The sequence below is a fragment of the Heterocephalus glaber genome, unplaced genomic scaffold, assembly GCF_053883595.1.
Source record: "Heterocephalus glaber isolate CG9 unplaced genomic scaffold, H.glaber_assembly_v1.0 deba00001531, whole genome shotgun sequence".
NCBI classification, from domain to species: domain Eukaryota; kingdom Metazoa; phylum Chordata; class Mammalia; order Rodentia; family Bathyergidae; genus Heterocephalus; species Heterocephalus glaber.
In genome coordinates, this window is record NW_028258329.1 from 14819981 (window position 1) to 14844800 (window position 24820).

The following is a 24820-nucleotide window of genomic DNA, read 5'->3' on the forward strand; positions in this document are numbered from 1 at the left end:
ACAGTTACATTCATCATTGGGATCTTGGTTCTTATTTTTTCTCCATTTCCCTATCCTCTCTTCACCCCCTTCACCCTTCCCTATTTACAAAGACTTTGTTTCCATGTTTTTCCTTTTCTCATATTTTTTATTTTTCCATCTTTCCTTTAAGGGAAGGGGATTTTTTGAAACAGGGTCTCACTGTGTAGTCCACGCTGGCCTTGAACTTACTGTGTAGCCCAGGCTAGTCCTGAGATGATCTTCCTGCCTCAGACTCCTGAGTGCTGGGATTATAGACGTTGTGCACCACACCCAGCAAATGTTAGCAAATGCCTCAAATGTTAGCAAACTTTTACAATCTATTTCTTATGTATTGGCTATTACACAAAAGCAGCTTTGTTGATTTGGTGGAATTTGAGCTATATCACTCATTGGTTACTGGGTGAGGAAGAAATTATAGTTTTCTCTCAATATTTTTCATTGAAATCATTGGATAGAAGGTGCATTTCATTAACTTTCCTTTTGGGAAAGCTTGATCAAAAGTATGTTGACAAAATGAAGACTTTCAATTGCTAATAGGTTTATGTCAGTTCATACTTCCAAACATACTTCAAAGGTGAGTTCATCAGCCTTTCCTTACACCCATCTGAGTTTCACCACCTCTTATTCAAATTCAGTGGGAGCCATTCAGATAGGTTGATATTGCAGTCCTTACACAGTTGTCCTGTTTTTTTTTTATTAAATGATGAAACATAAGAAGGCTGGTAAGTCAGTAATGTGTTTGAAATATATGTAAGTTTTTTTTACTAAAAGAGTGGGTTATTGCTAAATTTCTCAAGCTTGGTTTTCAGTGCAGATTTTTTTCAGGTGATTTTTAACACTGACGGTATATGGTCATTAACCGAAGGCAGGCAGGAGTTAGCCAGGGGGCTGTTACTTTGTGGGAGGTAGACCAGAGAATGGGTACTGAGGGAGTTCCCACCTGTCAGTACTGCCTTTGTCTGAAGCCTATAGCCTGCACCTGGTTGGAGATGATTGGGTTTAGGAGCCTGGTTATAGGGGACTCAGGACCTCCCCCCCCCCCCCCATGTTGGTTAACTGCTCTTTGGATCATAACACAGCTTGGTCTGTGGCAGAACTGTGAGAATTTTAATATTGAGAGAACTCTTATTTAAATTATGCATGAACACCAAGGCCCTATGCTTTGTTCTAAACATTTGACCATTGATAACTTTGAATTTATGTTGCTTGAATCTCAACTTATTGTTAGTGAGGTTTCTGTGATATGGTAAAATGCAAGATGTAGAATATCACTAGTTTTTTCTTGTGTGAATGGCATTTCTCTACTTTGACTGGTTAGTATGTATCTTAATTTACCTGTTGTGAATAAGAAAGTTCTTTAGAGGAAATTAAAATAAAGTTGCTTGGGTCTGTGTCTCTGATTCTAATGAGAATGAGATCAGCTTATATTCAAATGCAGGGTGTTTGGCAAAGGACCTGGCCATTCTGAGATCCTAGTGAAATCACTAAGTTAAACTTTAAGAACACGCTATTCTTAATATTCAGGAATGTATTACATAGTCCTGGAAAACTTCAAAGTTGCTCATAAGATTTTTATGAGAATTTGTTTAGCGACAGTAATGGAGAATTTGGCTGTTAATTCTGAGGGGGGTAATGGCTTTCTAGTGTCAGAGACTAGTTGTAGCTTCCCTTCTCTCAGAGAGGGGTAGTGAGCAAGAAGGCTGTAGTGAACTTGTGCCAGTGTCCTTCCCCCAATCTCCTAGTGTCTAGTGGGGGGAAGTCTGTGAATAAGTGGCATTTTGTGAGTTTGGGGGATTATATAAAAGTGCAGCTGAACCTACAGCGGTGTTGCATTAGTAACTGCTTTAAACATACCGTTGATTGTTAAAACTTTTAATTTGACAATGAAGCCCTTTGTCTTTTGTTTGTTTTGTTCTTTGGTTTCTTTGAGACAGGATCTCCCTGTATAGCCCAGGCTGGCCTTGAGCTCTTGAATTCACGGCAGTCTTCCTGCCTCAGCCTCCCAAATGCTGGGATTACAGGCATGTGCCACCATGCCTGGCTTGTCTAATTTTCAATCAAAATCTTTCTTCCCACTTGAAAAGATTGAGTCTGAAATACAAAGGAATCCTGCAACCCTTAAGCTTCCTTACATATGTCACAGACCTCTAGGGAAAGCTTGATACACAGCAGTGTAGACTTTGGATTGTATTCACAGAACTATTCTTTTTTTTTGGTACTGGGGATCAAACTCAGGTCCTTGCGCTTGCACAGCAGGCGGTGAAACCACTGAGCTAAATCCCCAGCCCAACAGAACTATTCTTGTATGCAAGGAGTTTAGATGGTTTTTTTGTATCTTGGTGACAACTTTTTTTTTTTTGATACTAGGAATTGAACTTGGTGACAACTTTTAATTTTATTCTCATTTACTTCTTCCCTTTCTTTTTCAGTGTCCTGGGTCATGAAACTTAATCCACAACAAGCTCCATTATACGTGAGTAAATAACAGTTTCTTTTTTTTTGTTTGTTTTTGGTACCGGAGATCGAACTCATGACCTTGTGCTTGAGAGGCAGGCGACGGAACCACTGAGTTAAATCCCCGGCCCACAATTTCTTTTTATTTTGTACTTATTTGTGTTGTTTAGTTATGATAAACTTACATCATCATGTGATAGAGATGATTAAAGAATTTATTTACACTATTAATAGTGTAAGCTGGGGACCCCCCCCCCCTTTCATCCTTTCCTTCCCTTCATCCTATCCTTCATCCTTCCTTTCCCTTCATCCTTCCCTTCCCTGATACTGGGGATCGAACTCAGGACCTTGCAGTTGTGCTGAGGCAGGCGTGGTACCTCTGAGCTAAATCCCTGGCCCCGACCTGCAGTACATTTCTGTAAAAATAAAATGGAGGTCTTCTCTGCCATTGTGAGTTACTCCGTGTTCAACTAGGTGGCACTCTGTCACTGGGAAGAGTGCTGTTTCCCTAAGAACTGCGGGTAAAAGCTGATGTGTCTCCCTGAAGGGAGGAAATTATAAGATGAAGTGGGTAAATGAACAAGTCAGGGCTGGACAAAGGTAAATTCTAGGGGACTGCTTATTTTACTTTTGAAAAAATGAATTGGCTGCATTGAGGTGGTGAAAACTACCTAGTGGTGAGGAGCCAGCTAGAGTCTGAGAGGCTGGGGAATGTTGGGTTGCTGTGATATGGTGAGTGTGAGGGATTTCTCTGTTATAGGACTGGAATCAGGCCCTGAAGAATAAGGACTGTTTAGTTGGTTTAGAAGAAAGACAGACGGCAGGCTGATGGGAGACAGAGAGCATGGTGTTGGCTGAGTGGTGAGGATGGGCACTGGGCTGTGGACACTCTGCCTGGCTGGAGTTGAGTTGGAAATCATGGGAGGTGGTAAACCTGTGACAGCTGATGCTCAGTTCTGAAGGAAGACAGGTATTGCTTTATGACCACAGATGAGCAATTGATAGTTAAAGCTGCTGTTCATTTTATAATATGTATTTATTTTTAACTATGCTGTGTTAATAATTATCTTTCCAACATGGGACATATGTAGAATTCGTTGGCACAGTTGATTTTTTTGTTAAATGTAATCTACAAAGAAAAAAAATGTGTTCTTAGATAGTAATTTATGTACTTATTTGCTGTCTAGACTACTTGGAGATGAGTTTTGTTCACTAGTAGGCATGTATGTGAATTGAGCACCTTAGATTTTTCTAAATACCTTTATTGACATATAATTCATACAAAGTATAATATGGTGTGTCTAAATTTAAAAAATTTTATTACAGTACAAGACACCTTGCCATTAATTCCCCTCAAAATTCTCCCCCTCATTTGAAATACACTTAACCCATTGTTCTTGGCACTTTCTGAAGCAGATCTGGAATTCCTGTTTTGTGAGTTTCTTTAGTTGTCTAAATCAGTTGAAAGCATTTTTCTTTCTTAGACATTTTGATTGGGGAAGAGCCAGAAGTTGTATGGTGCCAGATGCAGTAAATAAGGTGGATAAGGACAGATATACCACGTTTTTACAAGCCTGCCTTTCCATTGGATGGCACTCAGCAGTTTTTTTGATCCTATCTTGCAGACAGTCACAAAAGCAGACTTTCAGAACTGCTTCAGAAAGTAATAAGAATGATGGAATATTTTTGAAGTGAGGGTGAATATTTTGAAGGGAGTTAGTGGCAATGTGTTCCATAGTATTGCTTTTAAATTAAACATTCACCATAATTTTTAGTCACCCCTTGTATATCATTAATTTTTTCTTTAAAGTGTACGATTAATTCAGCCAGGCATGGTGCCATCTGTCCCTAATCCCAGCATTCTGGGAGCCTGAGGCATGACACTTAAATTTAAGCCCAGCCCAGGGAAACTTAACAATTTAGTGAGACCCTGTTTCAGAAAAGGGCTGGGGATGTAGCTCAGTGAGAAGATTCTGGGTTTAGATTATCCTGAATTACAATCCCATAATCCCACTGTAATCACAGGAATCTTTGTAAGCAAGAGAAGGTATAAGGGCTCTGAGCAAAGGATAATATCCCCTTAGAGATTGGACAAAGCAGATGAACACTTTCTCTCTCCAGAGCCTCTGGGAGGAATATATTCTTGCTGATACCTTGATTTTAGTGTAGAATGTCATTTTAGACTTCTGAAATCCAGAATTGTACAAAAATAAATTTGTGCTCATTTTAAGCCATTAACTTTGTGGTAATCTGTGGTAACAGTATTATGAAACTAATGCAGTAATAGTTTGGGAAAATTTATTGATGGTAGTGTGAAGGCTAATTAGGAGAAGGAGAAGATAGCGGCAAAAAGATCAGAAGCCTTCTCATCTTGCAGTCATAGAGTCTTGAGAACTAGAGTTAATAAAGACCTGCAATATGTGTTTCAATTGTTTTGTCTTAGAGATGAGAGTCTGAGGTCTGAGTATGTTGTGATAAAGTGGCACAGCTCTTTGGTAATAAAACTGATTTGAGCCTATGTTATCTGTATTTGGTCATAGAAACCATTCTAAGTCTTAAATTTTAAAAAAGTTTTGTTCTGTTAGGGAAACAAGGCTAAGCTCTGAGGATTAGTCCTAATAAATTAAGTGGTTCATGTATGATTATATGTTTCAGTGAATTGGACAGACACTGCTGAAGAATACTTTAAACTTCAAATTTCATGAAGTGGTATTCGGCAGTAATAATGAGGCAGTCTTGTTACCCCTTTTTGAAAAGGAGATTGACAATGTATTCCATTATCAATGAGTCAAGTTAGGAATTTATACTCTTTGATAAAGAAAATAGTTTATTGGCAGTGCATTGGATAGGGTGGAAGTTCTCTGCACCAAAAGAAAAAAACAATGAACAGCAAAATTACGTTGCAGCTTTTCTGTTAGTTTATGTTTGAGATCTGTTAATGGTGAGTATTGTGTCATCAGTTGGGTAGAGAAAACTGCTATTAAATAAGGAAAACACTGAGTTCTGAGAACTTTTATCTGTAAATTAAGAAAAATAAGCTATGTGCCAAGTAAGTTGCAATTGTTAAAAAATAGTTCCACATTGTGTACAGGTAGCACTAGTACTGTTGAATGTAGTGAGGCTGCTATAATGAATTATTCTGATGAAATTTTCACAATGAATATGTAGGGCAGTGGTTCAAAGCTTTGACCAGTAGCTCAACAAGATACATCTTTGTTTCTTTTTTGCTAGGTCTGATTTCATGAGTACAAACTTTGTGTTAGAAGCCAGTTACATCATTAGTTCAGGTATTTTTACAGTCTCCACAAAAGTATTGATTACTGCCAGATGGATTTTTAAGAATTGCAGTTAAGATTCCCTTAGTGATGATTTAAAATACTGACAAATTTAGCAATATTCTTTTTCTGTGTGGTGTTCTACATGAATTAGTAAGAGTGAAAATGGAGAGATGGTGGCAAGTACAAGAAGTATTTTGAAAGAAACAACAGGGCCAAATACTTCATGGGACATGGGGAGTGAAAGAAAAATCTAAATGACAGCTGATTGAGAAACTGAGTGTAACAGCTGATTGCTATCAGACAAAGGGAAGGAAAAGGTGATGGCTTGTTCTTTAAGATGTAGGCTTGGGACTCTGGGGGAGTGCAGTTGGTTTTAAAGTAGAGATAATTCATCTCTAAAAAATTGATACTTTTGATTGTAAGACTAGATGAGCTTTTTAAAATAAAAGGGAGTAGTTGGAATTGAAATAGTGGACAGTGTGTGAGGGGGATCCCAAGAACAAAGTTGAGTTGTCTTACTTATTGGTGAGACAAAATGCCACAACTTAAAGAAAGGTTTATTTTAGCTCACAGTTTGTAGAGGTGTTAGTCCATAATTGGCTGACTCCAAGGCAGTGTGGCAAGGCAAAGAAGAAACAGTCCATCGTGTGGCAGAAGAGAAATAGCAAAACAGTTAGCCTTTCTTTCCTTTTTTATTCCATTCAGGCTACAAGCCCATTGGTTGATGCAGCTCACACCCAGGATGGGCCTTCCCATTATCCACACCTCAGGACTATGCTAAACCAATCGGTAGACTGACCCACTTATCACAGCATAATCCAGTATCACATACCCTTGATCCAGCCACTTCCCAAAATGCCCCACTATGAGTGCATGAACCTTTTGGGGGGACATCTAGTCAAGGGAGGAGGAATTCTAGAAACTTAAATTACATTTGAGCCTTTTAACATTTTATTCTTGGAGTTAATTTCACTCATTATCAGGATTAAAAATGAATTTTGGATTATACTAGAGCTGAGGGATTTGGACTAGAGTAGAGCTGGGGAATTACTTTCATTCAGATGTCCTCTGTATTAAGTCCTGTTCTAAGTGCTGAAGATTTAGCCATAAATAGAACAGAAAGGTCCCTTCCCTCTTGGTACTTGTATTATAGTGAGGAGAAGGCAAACAACTTACCTACAAGAAAACTTAGGAAGTGAAAATAAGTAAAACTTATTTTCTGTGAAATAAGTAAAACTATTTTCTGTGAAAATAAGTAAAACAACAAAGTATGGTGGTGCCTAGATAGGGCAGGGCTTGTTTTAGATTGAATGGTCAGGAAAAGGCCTATGAGGAGAATGTCGTTTAATATGAGACCTGAATGGCCAGGCATATATGTAATGTTGTAGGCCAGGGGAACAAGGGCAAACACTAAAAGAGAAAACTATCTTGAGATATTTGAATTACAGAACAGTAACTGGGGATTAGTTCAGTAAGGGACAGCTGGGCCTGGTCTCCTCCAGGATGAGGTGGGAGGCTGAAGAAATGAAGAAAAAGCTAGATCTTGTAGGCTTTTATAGACCACTGGGTCTGTCTTGGGCCGGTCTTCCCTGACATGTGAACCTTGGTGCAGCATGTGACCCTGTGTACTCTGAAAACCTTAACGCCTCTGAAAACTTATGGTTGTCAGTCATTTTAGGGATACTAGGATTTCTCCTAATTTACATCTGCTAGCCCTGGTGTTTTTAGGTAGTTTAAATTTGAGGAAAAATAAGTTTTAGTCCTTTTTAGGTATTTTTTTAAAGGTATAAATTTTCTTGAGGACTATTTGTTAGCACATAATTGGCTCATCAAATCGAATGTAATATAAATTTGGGTTTGTTTATATATTTCATAGCTAAATTATCTTTTTGGGAGGGGGAAAAAAACCAGTGTATTTTTATATATTGTTAGTCCATTTCTGAACTGAGGTGGTATTTGATGTAGTTTAAGAGCTATCATTTCTCTGTTTGGTTTTCTGTAAATATTTACCTGCTGGTGTGGAAATCTTTCTTGCATCACCCATAATTTCTATAGATGACATTTCTTAAAGATAACAGCTTATATTCAAATAGTACCTAATAGTTTAAAAAGCACATTTTTGCATACCTTATGTCATTTGGTTCTCACAGCAAAGTTGTGAGGGTGGAGGAAGCTGTGTTGTTACCTTCATCATTCACCATCTCCCAAAAACCCATAAGCCCAAAATGGGTAATCTGATAAGTGGCGAGGGTGGAGCTTTCCCCAGATATTGTGACTCAAATCCATTTTCTTCTTATACAGTGCTTTCTTACTAAATCTACCAGTGTTCCATAAAACATGAAAATCTCATGTCACATACTGTGATAGAGACTTGTACAAATAAAATCCCTTTTTCTTATAAACAATTCAAGTTTAATCTTCCATTTCATGTGTTCTTAAAGTCTTAAAGTGTTTTGTTTGAAATAAGTTTAAACTTACAGATAAAAGAATACAATGACTTCACCTCTTCATCTCATTAACATTTAGTCACACTTACATATCATCTGTATCAAGTATTTATTTTTTGAATTGTTTGAAAATATTAGGCATTAATGCCCCATTCCCTCTAAATATTTCAGCATGTATTTCATAAGAACTAGGTTCTCTTTCATAACTGTATTACAATTAACAAAAATAGGAGTTATAACATTTATGTAATACTCTTGTATAATTACCCCAGTAATGTCTTTATAGCATCCTTTCCCTTCTGCAAGCTAGAATTTAAGCCATTATTACACATTGTATTTATGTCTCTTTAGTCTCTTAATCAGTAACAGTTTCTCTAATGATATTGCCACCTGTGAGGAGAATAAACCAGTTATTTTGTAGCAGTTTGTGTTTGTAAGACTTTTTCTCATGATTCTGGCAGACCACATAAATTATGACCAGTTTTGTGTATTATGCAAAGAGGATACTTGATATTTTCTTTTCTCAGTCCACTTGATAGATTCTTGACTGATAAGGTGGTGGCAAATTTATGTAATATCAGGCCGGGGATTTAGCTCAGTGGTTCCGCCTCCTGCCTCGCAAGCTCAAGGACCCGAGTTCGATCCGCAGTACCCCCCCCAGCAAAATTAAATTTATGTAATATGTGTGGCCCCACCCACATGTTGTCTGGTTTGGAAGCACCTTTTGTATATTGAATTTTCCTAAAATAGGACACCCTTGCTGTTTGCAAGATATGTCCTAGAATAGATGGGGGTTTGAATAATAAATTGCTTGAGGTTTGAACAGAACATTGTGTCTACCTTTGTGGATACACATGCCTTTTAGGTTTTTTTGGTGTGGTACTGGGGATCAAATTCAGGACCTTGCACTTGTGAGGCAAGCGGCGGCACCATTGAGCTAAATTCCTGGCCCTACACATGCTTTTTAAACAAATGTAATTCTCAACTAAGGTCTAACAACCATATTTAATAGGTACATAGGTACATAGGTGCTCAGTAAGCATTCATAGAGTGAGTGAAAAAAATTTAGTTAAAACTAAAATTTTAGTGCAGTTTACTCCTTTTGGATACAACAACTGCCTTTTCATTGTTTTTCAGGTTTCATTTATTAATTTACACTGTATGGGCCCTGAATAGTTAGTGATGTCACCTTTGTGATTGAAGGTGTTGCTAACATGGAAATGAACATGCTAACCATATCCTTATTGTGTGTATGTAACCATCCTTATAATTGTGAAGGAATCTTTAGTGTCCTGTGAAGTAGGGTGTATGTGTGCGTGCACCCCCATCTGGAGATTGAACCCAGGGCCTTTGACACTGAGCTATTTTCTCAGCCCTTTATTTTTTATTTTAAAACAGGATTTTACAAAGCTGCTAATTTGCTCAGTGTGGACTCAAACTTGGGATCCTCCTGCCTCAGCTTCCCAGAATTTCCAGCTCTGTAAAGCATAGTTGAATATGTATATTGCTGAACTTTTTGCCACTGTGACAAAATGCATGAGAACATCAAGAGGAGACAAGATTTTGGCTCATGGCTTCAGAGGTTTCATTCCATGATTGTTTGGTTCTGTCGCTTTGGGCCTGTGGTGAGTCAGAACATCATGGCAGGGAGTGCATAGGAAAACAAAGACAATGGGGCCAGGGTCTCATTATCTCCTTTACAACCCCCCCCCCTTAATTATTCTTAGTAGGCCTTACATAGCATTTAGAGATGTTCCCATGTGCCATCATCTCCCATTAGTGCCACAATCTGGAGACCAAGCCTTGAGCACATGGCCTTTGGTTGGTATTTGAGGTCCAGACCATAGCATTATATGTATCTGATAGAATTATGTTCTAGAGATACATAAGCCCATGAAACATCAATTTGAAAAAATATGCTAGAAATAGTGCATGTATTTCTTTGAGTCTTGAATTATCTTTTAGTTTTTATTAGACCCATGATCTGAATCACTTGTTTGCTGCAGATCACGTGAGTGCTTGCTAATTTCTTTTTTTATGAACATAATATATGTATCTCTTGGCTCTAGAGTTCTTCTCACTGTTAACATAAAAAGCATAGCCTTTTCCTCTTAGAGGGTAAGGGATGAGGGATGCTGTCAGATGATAAAATGCCAAGCACATGAACGAGGGGTTGGTATTTATGAAGCAAACAAAATTGGTTCCACCCCCACCCCACCCCCACACACTAAGCACAACTGGACCTAGCAGCCTAGCCGCCGGACATGAGCAACGCCAAATAAATCCTCCTCTAGACTAACAGCTGAAAAGGAACCAAAATGTTTACATTTCCAAAGGAGGAGGAAAGGGGTTTGGGGTGCTTCTTATCTCAGGTCCAAGGTTCAAGGAGACAGTGTCAAGAATAAGGAGATTTGGATGAATCCCATACTTGATTGCCAAAAACAGTGATTTCTTTTGTCCTGTCATCATTTTACACCCAAGTGACTGTGTCACAGTCAGCTCTAAATGTGAGAGTGAACATTGTGAGAGAGGTCAGGCCTGGCAAAAAAACAAAAAGAAAAAAAAAACTTGATGAGTCATAAGAATCATATTTTAGGAATGATTGAACCCAGTTTTCTAGAAGAGTGAGAAAGCTGAAAGAGATTGAGGGATTGGCCTGCACTCTTACAGGTGGCCGTGATAAACGTGATCACTTAGTAGAATCTGCAGATAATTAGCCAGGGTGCAGAAGGCAGATCTAGTTGAGGCAATGCAACTGATAAGAGTTGGCTTAAATTTAAGACTCAAACTCTAAGCACAGGGAAGCTGTAGTGTAAGTCTTGGAATAAATAGCCTAAGAGAAAATTATGCATTTGGAAGACTGGAAGAAAGGAAGAATATTTGAAGATAGGATTGAGCTTCTTGGTGGTATGAACAGGTAAGGGTTAAAATGTCCATGAGCTGTAGAAACATGGAGAATCATTTACAGCTAATATTTGAAATCCCTTGGAAATAGAAGTAGTCAAAATAAAATACGAGTTACAGCTTGACAAAGGGAAGCCAGTAATAGCCATCTCAATAAAGTATGTGGTTAGATGCTTTGACTTTGTACTTTGAGGTTCCTCAAGAGAATGGTGACTTATTAGCCCTGGATCAGTGAGAGACCGGTCAGGGCCCTAGAACATAAGTGCAGCTCCTCCAGTTATTTGATGTTTTTTCTGTATTAGAATAATGTTTTTGACTGATTTCTAGAGTGTTCCATTGGGTTTAGGACACTGCATGGTTAATGCCATATCTGGCTGTAACTCCTGAGGAGATTGCTGGGCCTGCCACTGACCCAAATGGTTTATTTTGGAGGCTGATGATCTGCTAACTAAAATGACCATAAGGACATTTAAAGAAAAAAAAAAACTTGGAGTGCATTCCTTAGATTCTTCAATCATAAACTTGCTTCTTTATGTTTCTAAGATTTTTTTTTTTTCTGTTGAACATATCTCTAGGTCTTCCTCAGGAAACCCAAAAGACATTTTTTCCCTGAAAAATAAATATTTTAAAAAGCACTTTTAAAATGTTTAATTTGACAGCATACTCAAATGTGAGATATAACTCCTGTTCCAAGATATGCTCCAAGTTAATATATGGGATAATAATCATTACCTGCCATATGTTTGGGCTAAAACTCACATTTATTAGATTCTCAAGGGGAAGAGCCATTCCAATTACAAAACATTTCCAGAACCCCAGCAAATCTGGTTTATTATGTTCTCCTTCCTCTCTTCTTTTTTCTCAGTACCAAATGTTTTTGCATGTAATAGCTTCTGGGAGGACAATAGAAGAACATTATAAGAAAAAATATTTGGCACTGGGTATCTCTCTTTATTTGTAATATGCAAAACAAGACTCTCAACTTGTTTTAACTTCACCTTAAAATAAGGACCATCTCTTAAGATATTATTATTCTCTGTTTTCCCAAGGAATGGGAAAGTAGGTTTGGATAATGGTGTTTGCCGAGAACCTATTTTTGACAAGGTGCTATGGCCAGCACTTAATATACATTACATACATGTGCCTGACTGAATCTTCACAACGATTATACAGGGCTTGGCTAATATTTCTACTTTACATCCAGGAAAGTGAGGGTTCTAAGGGATAGCTAACAGCTGTGTGGATGTAGACTTCAAATCTTGTGGATGGCTCAAAACCCCATTTAAAGGAGAGAAATCAGACGAGCGTATATATTGGGCTTGCATTTACATCTTGAGAAAAATTTAAGATGATTTTTTGCTACATCGTTGGAGTTTTGTTCACTCTGAACTTGTATTTCCAGTCTCAGTGAAGACTTTTACCTTGTGCAACGGAAGAATGTGGTTTGTTCGTGCTGTTTGGAGCAGACCTCAGAGCTCAAACAGTACCAGAAGGTGAGAGTACATGTGCAGATATGGTCAGAGGGGATGTTATAAAACTTTTTAAAAAAATTTAAGTTTAAAAATTTTCCTGAGCTGGGTGTGGTGGCACATGCCTGTAATCCCAGCACTTGGGAGGCAGAGGCAGAATCACTGTGAGTTGGAAGCCAGCCTGGACTACATAGTGAGTTCAAGGCCAGCCTGAACTACATAGTGAGACCTGGTCTCAAAAAAAATTTTTTTTTTTTCCTGAATAAGTATAATTTGCATAAGCCAGTTATTTGAAGAGCCATAGAACTCATTTTATTTGAGCTTAATGGTTCTCACTTGCCTCGTAAGTAAAAGGACTAGTTTAATGGCATAATTTTATTGCTCTTCGTGGGAAAGGTGTTTCCACAGCAGGAGCTAAAATAACCTGTGACTCTCACTTGGCAGTTAGGTTACATTGTGCTCTCGCAGAGTCTTATCAGCCTTCTCATCTTTTAAATGGATTCCTTGCCTTGCCTTAATACATTTCTGATGGGTCCACTCCAACATTTTGTACACCCATGGCCCTGTCCAGCCAGATCTGAGAACTATATTTAAATAATACTTTGTCACTATGGCCAGAGAAAATAAGGAAGTCAAGTGTTCCTCAATTTAGCTTTTGATGGTTTTACTGAGCAAGAATTTCAGTTTCAAATTCTGTTGGAATTTTAAATCTATTTCCAGAAACTTACTTTCCAGTTAATGGGCTTACAGGTAATATTTTCTTATTTTTCCTTGACATTTTCAGAATAGACAAAAGCACATAGGTCAGTGCCATTACAGGACTTTTCTACAGAATGCTTTTTAAAATAACTTGGTATTTCCTAAGGTTTCTAGTAATAGTGAACAAACAATTTAGGAAGAGGCCCTCTGTTGGGAACCCAAGGAAGAGCAATTATGTCTTTACAACTTCCAAAGATGGTATTGAGGACCAGGTGAGGTGATATATGTAAAGCGCATTGCGCAGATGATGGATAAAATCTTTAAGTATAAGTTGCTTTTAAACAAGATCCATTTCCTTTATTTTGACATAGTATAAAAGCTTGTAAAAATTACATTGCATTGGTTCCTCTTGCATCTTTTGCATGTATTGTTGTGTTGAGAGCTCTTCCCCTTTGCTTAGAAAGAGAAGAGAAACTACCTTTTACTGAGGACTTTCCATGTAAAGTGACTTACTTGATTCCTTTACTCTTGTGACACCCATGTTGTAGCTGAAGCAACATTGCTAGGAAGAGATGAAACAAGGATTTTACCTCATGACTCTTGTTCTTTTTGTTTAATCCTTACATGAGTATAGTTTCATTTTCAGTCTCTCAGATTGAGACATCCTCAGTTGACCTGGTGATTGGAAAACTGATTCCTATGTGACAGGCATGTTTAGAGGTTGTCTGTAGTCCTGGATTCCATTTGCCATTCCTTTTTACATAATCACATCAATAATTGGTATGAGAGAGAAACTGGAATGATCGCCACCCAGGCTGCTTTAGGACATGTGTGAAGTGAGGCCCCAGATCACCAGCAGTTGCTTGAGCATCACTAGGACTTGGTAGAAATGCAGATTTTCAGCCCTTACCCTGGCTCTACTAAATTTCTGGGAATAGGGCAAAGGAAGCCATTTTTTAGTAAGCTCTTCAAGTGATTCTGACGTATATCAAAGTTTAGTCATGAACCAAATGGGCAAAAAAAAAAAAAAAAAAAGATAGTTTTTAAAGCCCCATGCAAATTAAATTGGAAGAGTTTGAGTAGAGTTATATCTCCCAGTGTGGCTGAATATATAATTCATCAGCCCTGGTTGCCTGTGATGATATGTAGGAAATTGCATGCATTAAGTAGGCCATTATTTCAAAAGGATGAATGGTGGCTTATTGAAGACAGGGCTTATCTGTTAGGGAGAGGTAGTAGTCATTTTCAGAGGATTATTCGGTTAAGGGAGTCAGCACTTCACATTACGTTTTACAATATTTTTGTGCATTTAGAATTTCTTGTGAGTTCTACCTAGTGTGGTTGTGGACAATTAAAGCCAGATCTACTTTGTATCAGGAGCAGAGCAGCTCATAATACAAATAGAATTGGTAAGCTCTTACAGATTTTGGAATGAGACTATGGACTAGCTGCAGAAAATTATTTTGAGTAGCATAAATAAAGGCAGTATGTTGTTGCCATCATTTGGGAATTTAAAAATCCCTAGCTATGGACCAGTGCTAAGTCAGTGGCACTTCATTTAAGCCAATTCTAACTCAATTTAAGCAACTTTTTGATTCTGTAAAACTGTTAATGCATCTCTTTCTTGTTCTGAAATATACCTTCCATTCTCAACACATGTACAGAGAAAACCTGTTCATTTTTCAGTATTTATTTTTTGCGACTTGTCCCTGTGGACCTCTACATGAGCCTGCATCCTCTTATAAAATCCATCACCCCTCCCCCTTGTCTTAACAACTATGTACAGACTTTTATTATACCACTTGAAATAATTTAGGTGTATGTGCCCTTTTCCATTTAGTGTGTTATGTGCATATTGAGAACAGGGACTTTGTATGTGTTTCTCTGTCCATCCTGTCTTTCTATCTCTGTCTGTCTCTCCCCTCTTTCTATCTCTGTCTGTCTCTCCCCCATGCTTTCCACTCCTCCCTTCTTTTCTCCCTTTTTCTCCCTCTGGATTTGGACATTGAATTCAGGGCCTGTTGCTAGCTAAACAAGCACAAGAGCTACACCTCCAACCTACTGCTGTCACTGTTACTTGAACTTCTATCACAGAATAGGTACTTAAGTGTTTTGATTAAATGTTCCCAAGTAGAATGAAAATCTCATCTTCAGGAAAGTTATTTGCCCTGTGTGTGGATGGTTATAAATATCTGATTAGCCAAAGATGAGGTCTTTTCTTGGTTAACATTTATGACGTTATAGAGAATACAGGCCACTATAGTTCATTAGTTAAGAGATGAAACCACACAGGAGGACTTTGTGACTTGGAACCAGTGACAGGTCACTTTACTTTGATCTCTGATGAGGCAATAGCCTCCTAATAAGGAGGCTCTTCTCTATTAGTGAAAACCCAGGACTGACACTGTATGAAAAACTGAATTTCAATCAACATAGTCTAATACTTCTGCATGGGGTTAGGCTATTTTCTTGAACCTTTCTGTGTACTTTTTACTAACTCATCTTGTTTTATTGGTCTGACAAACCTATGAATTAGAAGGAATTATTTTATCTTACAGAGGGAAAATTGTGACAGGAAAATTTGTATCTTACAGTTAGAATGTGTTCACTGTAAGACTAAAGATTTTCATTGCCTCTTTGGAATTTGGTATGCCACCTGAGATAAGACAACTAGATTCATAAAGTCAGCCCATTGGACCAGTATTTCAGAAATCCAGAAAAAGCTCCATTCAGATAGAACATTGAGAATATATTTTTATCAGCAGGGACATAGCAATTACATTTTTCTGAAAGATGTGCAAATTTTTTGCTTGACTAATGAGCTGATGATGTACATCTTCAGTACCTTATTTATACACATTTCTCCAGAGAGACTAGTTTCTTTTTGTATTCTTTCACATGAGAGTTATAACTTGGGTACTTATCCTTTAGTATGAAGAACGTCACTTGTACACTCAGAGTTTTGTTTGTTTGTTTATTCCTTTTTAAACCAAGAAAGAGCTGTTGGCTCTTGTGTATCAGTGGAGCCCTTCACATAGCTCTGTTTGGATTAACTGCTGACCCCATGTGATGTACAGAGCATCTGGCGGCTAGGGTGGAATTCTCAGCTGTCTCTTCTTTGTTTTGTCCACAGAAGGAAATGTGAGTTTTATGTTACTGCTCGGGCCATAGTACATTCCTTTTTTGGTTTAAGGGACCTACCAATCTGGTTGTAGGGTCATTTCCTGCCATTCTTGTTGTCTTCTTGAATTTGTTAAAGGTTGGAGGTGGTCCTAACCTACTTGTAGGAGCATGGCATCCTTCTCAGTCACCTCTGTTATTTTGAAAGTCTACTTTAAGTAAAATGATTATTGACATTGACTAGTTTTGGTCTATCTTGTGTGGTTAAGAGATTTCAGGCAGTGATCTTAAGCAACAATTTCTTTTTTTTTGGTACCGGAGATCAAACTCAGGACCTTGCGCTTGCAAGGTAGGCGCCGGAACCACTGAGCTAAATCCCTGGCCCAATTGCAGGTATTTTTTACAGCCAGCATCTTTCCTCTACAAATCCATTTTTCAGAACCGTATGAAATTAATTAATTAATTAATTTATTTATTTATTTTCTGGTACCAGGGATCGAACTCTGGTCCTTGTGTTTGTGAGGCAAGCGGTGGAACCACTGAGCTAAATCCCCGGCCCTGTATGAAATTTATTTTATTCTTGCCATATTTATGGGTATGATTACACATTGTCCATATCTTACAAAATAGAATTAAAAGTGGTTCTTCTACTTGACTAGTAGACAAAAAAATGGGTGTGTTAGGAAATCATACGCTGAGTTTCAAACTCTAGTCTTTCTGGTGAGTATGAGGTTGTATTGATTTTTCAGTTGCCATCATGGATGTGTGTGCATGTGTATGGAGCAGAAGGTACAGAAATGTATGTTATATTAATAACATAATTTTAAGCTCCTTAATTTACTCAGTACCTGCTAGTACTTTTATCCATTATGCCATATGTTCTAATTATTCTAACGATCTCATAATGTATATTTTCTATATTTTAAAGATGAGACAGTTTCAGAAAACTCTTACGTGCTGATGTAATGCAGCTAGTATGTGGTAGAGTTAGAATTCAAACCAGGCCTGCTTTTCTTCAGAAGCCTAAGCTCCTAATAATGCCAGTAAATATACTGCATTGCTACTGTATGTCTACGCTTAAACCTGCATGTTGTGGGAATGAAGTGGGCTGTTGCTCAGGGTTTATAAAATGGTGACATTGATGGTATTATTAAAGGCAGAGCAGCACATTGAAAATTGGATTTAGTCAGGAGGAAAGGAGACCATTTAGTCTAGAACTAGATCTCTGTAGTAACGGGTACAGTAGTGTCGTGGTGTGGGGCTACTGGTTCTTAAACTTTGGCATGCTTCGGAGTTATCTGGAGAGCTTATTAAAACACAGATTGCAAAAAACAAAACAACCAATTGCTGAGCTGTGCCCCCAGAGTTTCTGATTTACTTGGCTTGAGTCAGGACTGAGAATTTGGATTTCTAGTAAGTTCCCAGATGCTGCTGGTTGTGGGACAATACTTTTGAGAACCCACGAAGAAAAAAGTGCATAGGTTTGGGAGTTGAGTAAATAAGGGGTTTAAATTCCAATATTGCTACTTAGCAGCTGTGAGAGCCTTAGAGTCTTCATCTGAAAAATTCAGCAGGCTAGTACCTATATTACACAGTTTCTGTGAGGTTTAGACATGATTTTAAAGATGACAGCAATATCTAACATTTATTGAATATGATGTATCAGGTACTTTGAAAGGTGTTTCATATAATTCCATATTGTCCGTCCCACATGTAAAGGTCCTAGTATATAAACATTTGCTCAGGTAATGTTTCTGTACTTAAAGCCTGAAAATGTGTAAAGTGCCTTACATTTTCACAAAACTTTAAAAATTGTAATTTTAAAAAGGAAAATGTAAAACAATTATGTAAAATGTTTTTCTTGTTAATGTTAAATAATAAAATTGTTACTGTTATCTGAAATGATAGAATTGTCTTATTACCTTTGTGATTTTTAAGTATTATATATTGCTTAATGTCCATGTAGCTATGTTATAAATTAAGAGCTTAATTGGCTTTAAGAAAACTTAATTTATTTTAAAAACTAACTACTTTTTAATTCTGCTAGTGTTCTTTTGTGGCTACTTTTCAGAGAGTTTCATAAAGCAAATTTATATCCAATTAAAAATTTTCACCCAGATTAAGTAAAACAAAACAATTTAAAATTCATTGCTTTGGATGTGTTTGAGAAATAATGTGTTTTATTAGAAGAGACTGTAAAGGGAAGTAGAAATAAGGATTTGTGGACTGTTGCACGGTTGGGAATACTTCTTGTATGCTTAATGTTTGCTAGGTTATTGGCATACCTTGTTAAAGTACTAGTACTTTATGTAGTTGGGAAGGTGTTAAATGGTAACCTTAATCAGTGTAAAACATGCAGTTTATTTTTTGTGGTGCTAGGGTTGGAACCCAGGGCCTTGTGCATGCTATGCAAGTGCTCTACCACTGAGCCACAACCCAGCCCTGTGTAAAACACCTAAATCAGTGCTAGCACATATTGAGCATTTGATGAAAGAGCCATAATTGTTTTATGCACTTCAGATATGTGACTATAGATACAGAATTTACCCTCATAGGGTTTATAATGTAGCAGGTCCCAAAAATGATTTTCGGCAGTTGCTAAAAGAATCAGATATATTGAGCACACACAGATATATTGAGTTTGATGTCACGTAGGTAACTATTCAGGAGGGCTTGTATTCTGGGTCATGTGATTTCAAAGTCTGGTTTTCCTGCAGTACTACACCCACCCCCAGTGGTGGCAAACTTACGGCACAGAAAGCTTTAAAAGGTTCATCACTGCATAGCCATGCCTCCTCATTCTATATTTGCGACTTCCCTTCCTAATCTTGATGTAATGACAGTGTCCCTCGTTCCAACTTTGAGTACTTGTTTTCTGTACTCTCATAATTGCTTGTATCTGGGCTTAGAAATGATATATTACCAAAGGTCATTCATTGTGACCTGCTGGGCTCGTTCCTCTGCTTAAATGTTGCCCATGCCCATTCCGATTGCCCAAACCTGGTGGGCTCAAGGAACTGGAAGAAACCTTGATTTACTTGAGGCATCGGTGTTATATCAGATAAGAAGACTTTATATGAGGAAGAAGCCCAGATTCCTGCTCAAGCCAGAAAGGCATTGTCTTGTTGCATGCTTTGGTATCTTGCATTGTGACAGATGGTGGGAGGAAGCATGACCAGGCAGTGAGACAAGTAAAAATGAAGTTTATGTATGTTCTTGAACTGCTAGCTGTTGGGTATGATTGTAGCATAGTATTTTAAGGAGAGCCTCTGTAGAGGAGATGAGGCTGGAGATGTAAGCAGGGGCCAGGCTGTGGAGTGCCTTTGTGCTATGAATTGAGGGGATGTGCTTTGGGGTTAGGATTTCATCCTGTTGGCCATGTAACTTGGTAAGATTTTTAGAGACTCTTCTGTGCTTGCTAGTTCATGGAGAGTTACCCCAAAGCCAGAAGACCCAGGTTCACTGATGACTTCAGAAGAGAACTGAGGGAACTAGGGATAGTAAGTAAACAAAGAAGCTTGAGGTAAATGATTATGAGAAATAGATGGACAGAAATCATTAGGCTGATAGTATTTAATGACAGAATGCATCCCCTTTGCCTTCAGTGACAGTAGGAAATAGGAAAGTATAAGCCTCAACCATCTGCACTCTGGGAGGGAAGAGGAGTCAGAGAGATTGGTATTGTCTCGTCACTTCCAACTTTCCTCAAATTTTTAGCGAGAATTAACTTTAAAAATCTTTATGCTTTCTGCATTTCAACCAAATATCTGGTCCTGTTACAAAAAGAAAAGTGTCTCTAAGTGTTGACCTAATTATTCCAGCTTTTCTAGAGAGTTGTGAAACAGTCCTGAGAGGGAAAGGCGTGTTTTGTTGTTATGTGTTTTTTTTTTTTTTAAGCCACCAGGAAAGCTAACACCTTCCGACCAATGATAGCTTTGTTTAACAAGGATAGATTTTAGAGTTATACATTGAAACAAAGAGTTTATATACTCCTGGAACTTTTAAGAAATCTTTTTTTTTTTTTTAAAGAAACTTCTCTCATTAAAGGGAACAAGCATTAAATATTAGTAATTTGATTCCTCTTTCATCTAAAGTCTCAGAGTTCTGCCCAGTTTGGGAAAAAAGTCTGTAAAACTACAGTATTCTATAGAGCTCAGCAGGTTAATTGAGCGCCATCTGCTGGCTTTGTCTTAATGAACCAAGTAAATGGTACGTTAAAATCTTTTTTGCCCCTATCTCAGTGTTGGAAAATTGTGAAGCTGGAGGACAATATGAATTTCAACTTCTGTTGGTATTATTTAAAATAATAGTTATGTGTTAGCATTGAGAAGAGGGATGCTTTTGGCTGGAATGTACCCATACATTCCTTTTCTGGGTACTGGAGATTGATTTAAGGACCTTGCGCTTTTGAGGCAGGCTGTGGCACCACCAAGCTAAATTCCTGGCCCATACACATACATTCTTAAAAGCAAAGAAGGTGTGTTATAGGGCTTTCATTGGTCAGTATCTTTATCTGGCAAAATTAGCTCAGTTGAAATAAAAAGTAACTTTAAATGTCAAATAAAATTGTTTAATATTTTCCAACAGTGAAATCAACCCAAGCCTGCAACTGGAATGCAGTCAATAAATTTCTTAGTTCTGTTTATGTATTTATATTTATGTGTGTGTGTGTGTGTGTGTGTGTGTGTGTTTGGCCCAGGATTTAGCTCAGTGGTTTTGTCGCCTGCTGCGCAAGCACAAGGACCCGCGTTCAATGCCTGGTACCAAAAAAAAAAACAAACCCAAAAATAAAAACAAAATAGAAACAAAAAAAGTACCTAAAGCTATATATATATAATTCTTTCTTTCTTTCTTTCTTTCTTTCCTTCCTTCCTTTCTTTCTTTCTTTCTTTCTTTCTTTCTTTCATTCTTTCTTTCTTTTTTTGGTATCAGGGATCAAACTTGGGTCCTTGCGCTTGTGCAGCAGGCGGCGAAACCACTGAGCTAAATCCCGGGCCAGTTCTGTTTTGTTTTTTGAGACAGGGTCTTGCTTTGTAGTTCAGGCTGGTCCTGAACTCACTATGTAACCCAGCCTAGCCTTGAACTCTCAGGTGGTTCTCTTGCCTCTGCCTCCTAGGTGCTGGGATTACAGGTGTGTACCACCACACCCAGCTTGCTTTAGGTACTTGGAAGCATCTTTTAAATAAATCTGTAAGGGCTTTTTTGGGCAGTCTAGAGTGGGTTTTCTCCCAAAGGATTGGAGTGTACTGGAGTATTTATCACCAAAATATGAGTAAACCTCATAGGTTAAATACACAGGTGTGATTTTATTATGCTCTCTTCTTGTCCGAGGTCCTTTTGAGTCTTAGTTATGTTTAAAGTGATTTTTTTTTTTTTCTGTACTGAGGATCGAACACGAGCCCTTGCACTTGTAAGGCAGGCGCCAGAACCACAGAGCTAAATCCCAGGCCCTAAAGGGATTTTTAAAGTACCCCTGTGCAGAATTTTTTGTGTACTCAGAGCATCAGATTCCTCATTCTTTTTTTTTTCTCATTCAGCCATTTTTTTTTCATTAAGTTTATTGGTACATTTTAGGTATAAAATAGTTACATTGATCATTAGGATCTTGTACCTTTACATGATGTATCTTGGTTCTTATTTTTTCCCTTTCCCCTGTCCTCCCTTCACTCCCTCCACCCTTCCCTATTTGCAAAGACTTTGTGTCCATTTTTTTCCTTTTCTCATATTTTTTCTTTTCCCTTCTTTCCTTTCCCCTACCCCTCCCACTTCCCCTACTCCTTTAGACCTTTTCTTCCTGTTATACAATATCAATTATACATTTTTAAAATTACAGTATTAAGATCTAGAAGACAATACCACAGATTTTACAGATTTTAAAAGGATATAGAAAGCATATTACAAAAATCTTTTTTGAAATAAATTTGACACCTTCTAAGAGGTACCTTGGAAGACAAATTAATGAAGCTAACTCTGGAGGAAATATAAAATTTGAATAGCACCTATTAAAGAAAGTATATTCCTAGCTTGAAAACCTACCTATATGACAACAGCAGGCTCGTATACATTTTAACTGATAAATTATATCAAACATTTAAAGCAGAAAAAAGAAGGAACACTTCTCCCCTCATTTTAGGAAATCAACATTATGCTAATCCTCAAACTGGTTAAAGATAATAGAAGAAAGAAGTATGAACGTAGATAGAAATTTGTTTAACAAAACAAACTCTTAGAAGTCAGATCTGGCAGGATGTAGAAAGTGGTTTTATTATAGGGATGGCAGTGTTGGTTCAGCATTGGAAGATCCACCCCCAAAAGTCATCATTTTAACAGAGGAAAAGAAAAAGCCATATGATCCTGTCACTAGTTGGAGAAAAAGTATCGGACTAAATTCCACAGCTGTTCATGGTAAAAGCTATCAGGAGACTAGAAGTAGAACAGAACCTTCTCAACAGATCAAAGACATGTACTCTATACTTCCAGCAAAAACACCTTATACGAATGGAGAAGATATAATGCTTTCTCCCTAAGGTGTGGAACAAAGGCAGATATGCCTACTCTTCATCTGTCCATTAAACTTTGAAACCTAGGCCCAAACCAAAATAGTCTGGCAATAAAATGACACAATTAGGATAGGATTGGCAAGGTCGAAGCAAAATCTTTATATGTAGATGAAATGATCATCTACAGAGAAAATACTAAGAAATCTCTAGGAGCCCCCTAGAACTTGTTCTTGAATTTAGCAGGATTAGAACACAAGGTATATATAAAAATTCAAGTCTATGTATACTTGCTATAAATGAAGACTTGGATATTGAAATTTAAAAGTTATGTAGGAGTACAAAGGACCTAGAAAAGTAAAAAGTAAAAAAGGAAAAAAAGAACAGTGTTAGAAGACATTTAATACCTAATTTTAAGACTTCCTCTAAAGCTACAGTAATCAAGGCAGTGTTGGTGTAAGGAAAGACATATAGATCATTGGAATAAAACAGAGAATCTAGGAATAGAACCACACATATATGGTCCACTGAGTTTTGAAAGATTATTTAACAGTAACATTTTATAGAACATAAACTCAATTCAAGAGCAGAGGAAAAGGTAGTGTTTTCAGCAAATGGCACTATAACACCTGGTATCCGTATATAAAAAATTAACCTCAACCCTTTATTTCCATACATAAAAATAACTTGAAAGGATCTATGAACCTAAATATGAAAGCCTAAAAGTATAAAACTTTAAGAAGAAATTATAAGGGAAAATGTATATGAATTTAGGGTAGGCAAGAATTTCCTAGGATATAAATATATGATGTATAAAAGAAAAAAAATTGATAAAGGAGATTCCATAAAAATTTAGAACTTTAAATGACATTGTTAAGAAAATGAAAAGTAGTCCTTAAATAGACCATATTTATAATGCATCTAACATATGACCAGAATATATAAAGAACTCTTACAGCTCATGAATAGACAACCCAACTAAAAAGTAGACACAATAAGATGATAAATAGCCAGTACAGCACTAGGAAAGGTGTGTAACACTAGAATCAGAAAAGTACTAATCAATACAATAACAAGATTGAATTGTACACTCATTAAGGAGATAAAGTTAAAAGTTTTAAAAGAACAAATGTTAGCTTAGGTGTGAACCAGTTAGGCCTTTCTAATGCTGCTAATGTGAATGTAAAATGACAAAACCATTTTGGAAAACAATAAGAAAAACAATATAGAAATTTCTGGTTCTGTTAAGAACCAACCGTCCCACTCTTTTAAGTTTTTACTTGAGAGGAATGAAAACACATGTTCACAATAGATTTGTACATACAGGTTAACTATCCCTTATCTGAAATTCTTGGGACCAGAGTGTTTCAGATTTCCATTTGAAATCCACTTGATCTGCAAAGAGGATAGCTACTCCTGCTTTTTTTTTTTTTTTTTTTTCCCGGGTTCCTGTCACATGGAGTATTGTTTTCCACCCTTTAACTTGCGGACTATGAATTTCTTTTTGAATTAAAAGTGTTTCTTGTATGCAGCATATTGTTGGATCTTGCTTCTTGACCCATTCTGCCAGTCTATTTCTTTTGACTGGTGAATTGAGACCATTAACATTGATGGTTATAACTGATACGTATTGACTTATCATTGTCATTACTCTTTCTTTCTGTTGGATTCTCCCCCTTTGCTTTTAATTTCTTGTTGCGCCCGATGGATTCATTCTGCTGGGCTTCCTGGGGTTGTGAATCCTCATTGCCTTTTCCTAGGATATTGTCTAAAATTTTTTGGAGCGCTGGTTTGGTATTCATGAAGTTCATAAGGTGCTCTTTGTCACGAAAGTATCTTATTTCTCCATCAGTTTTGAAAGATAGTTTTGCACAGTACATCAATCTGGGTTGGAGGCTGTTTTCCTTTAGGGATTGAAATACATCACTCCA

The 24820-nt window shown here is 37.4% G+C and overlaps 1 protein-coding gene across 11 annotated transcripts in view; it reads left to right on the forward strand.

Annotated features, from left to right (window-relative positions):
- Positions 1-24820, forward strand: part of Akap13 (A-kinase anchoring protein 13) — a 332605-nt gene that overhangs the window by 76474 nt on the left and 231311 nt on the right. For 10 of the 11 annotated variants that reach the window (XM_087188505.1, XM_013075077.3, XM_021264786.2 and 7 more), the window contains one exon: positions 2451-2494. In XM_087188505.1, coding sequence (XP_087044631.1) covers positions 2462-2494 — 33 coding nt within the window. In that variant the 5' untranslated portion in view covers positions 2451-2461. Of the gene's footprint in view, positions 1-2450; positions 2495-3241; positions 3446-24820 lie in introns of those variants that run through there. The other variant, XM_021264787.2, reaches the window with a different exon arrangement.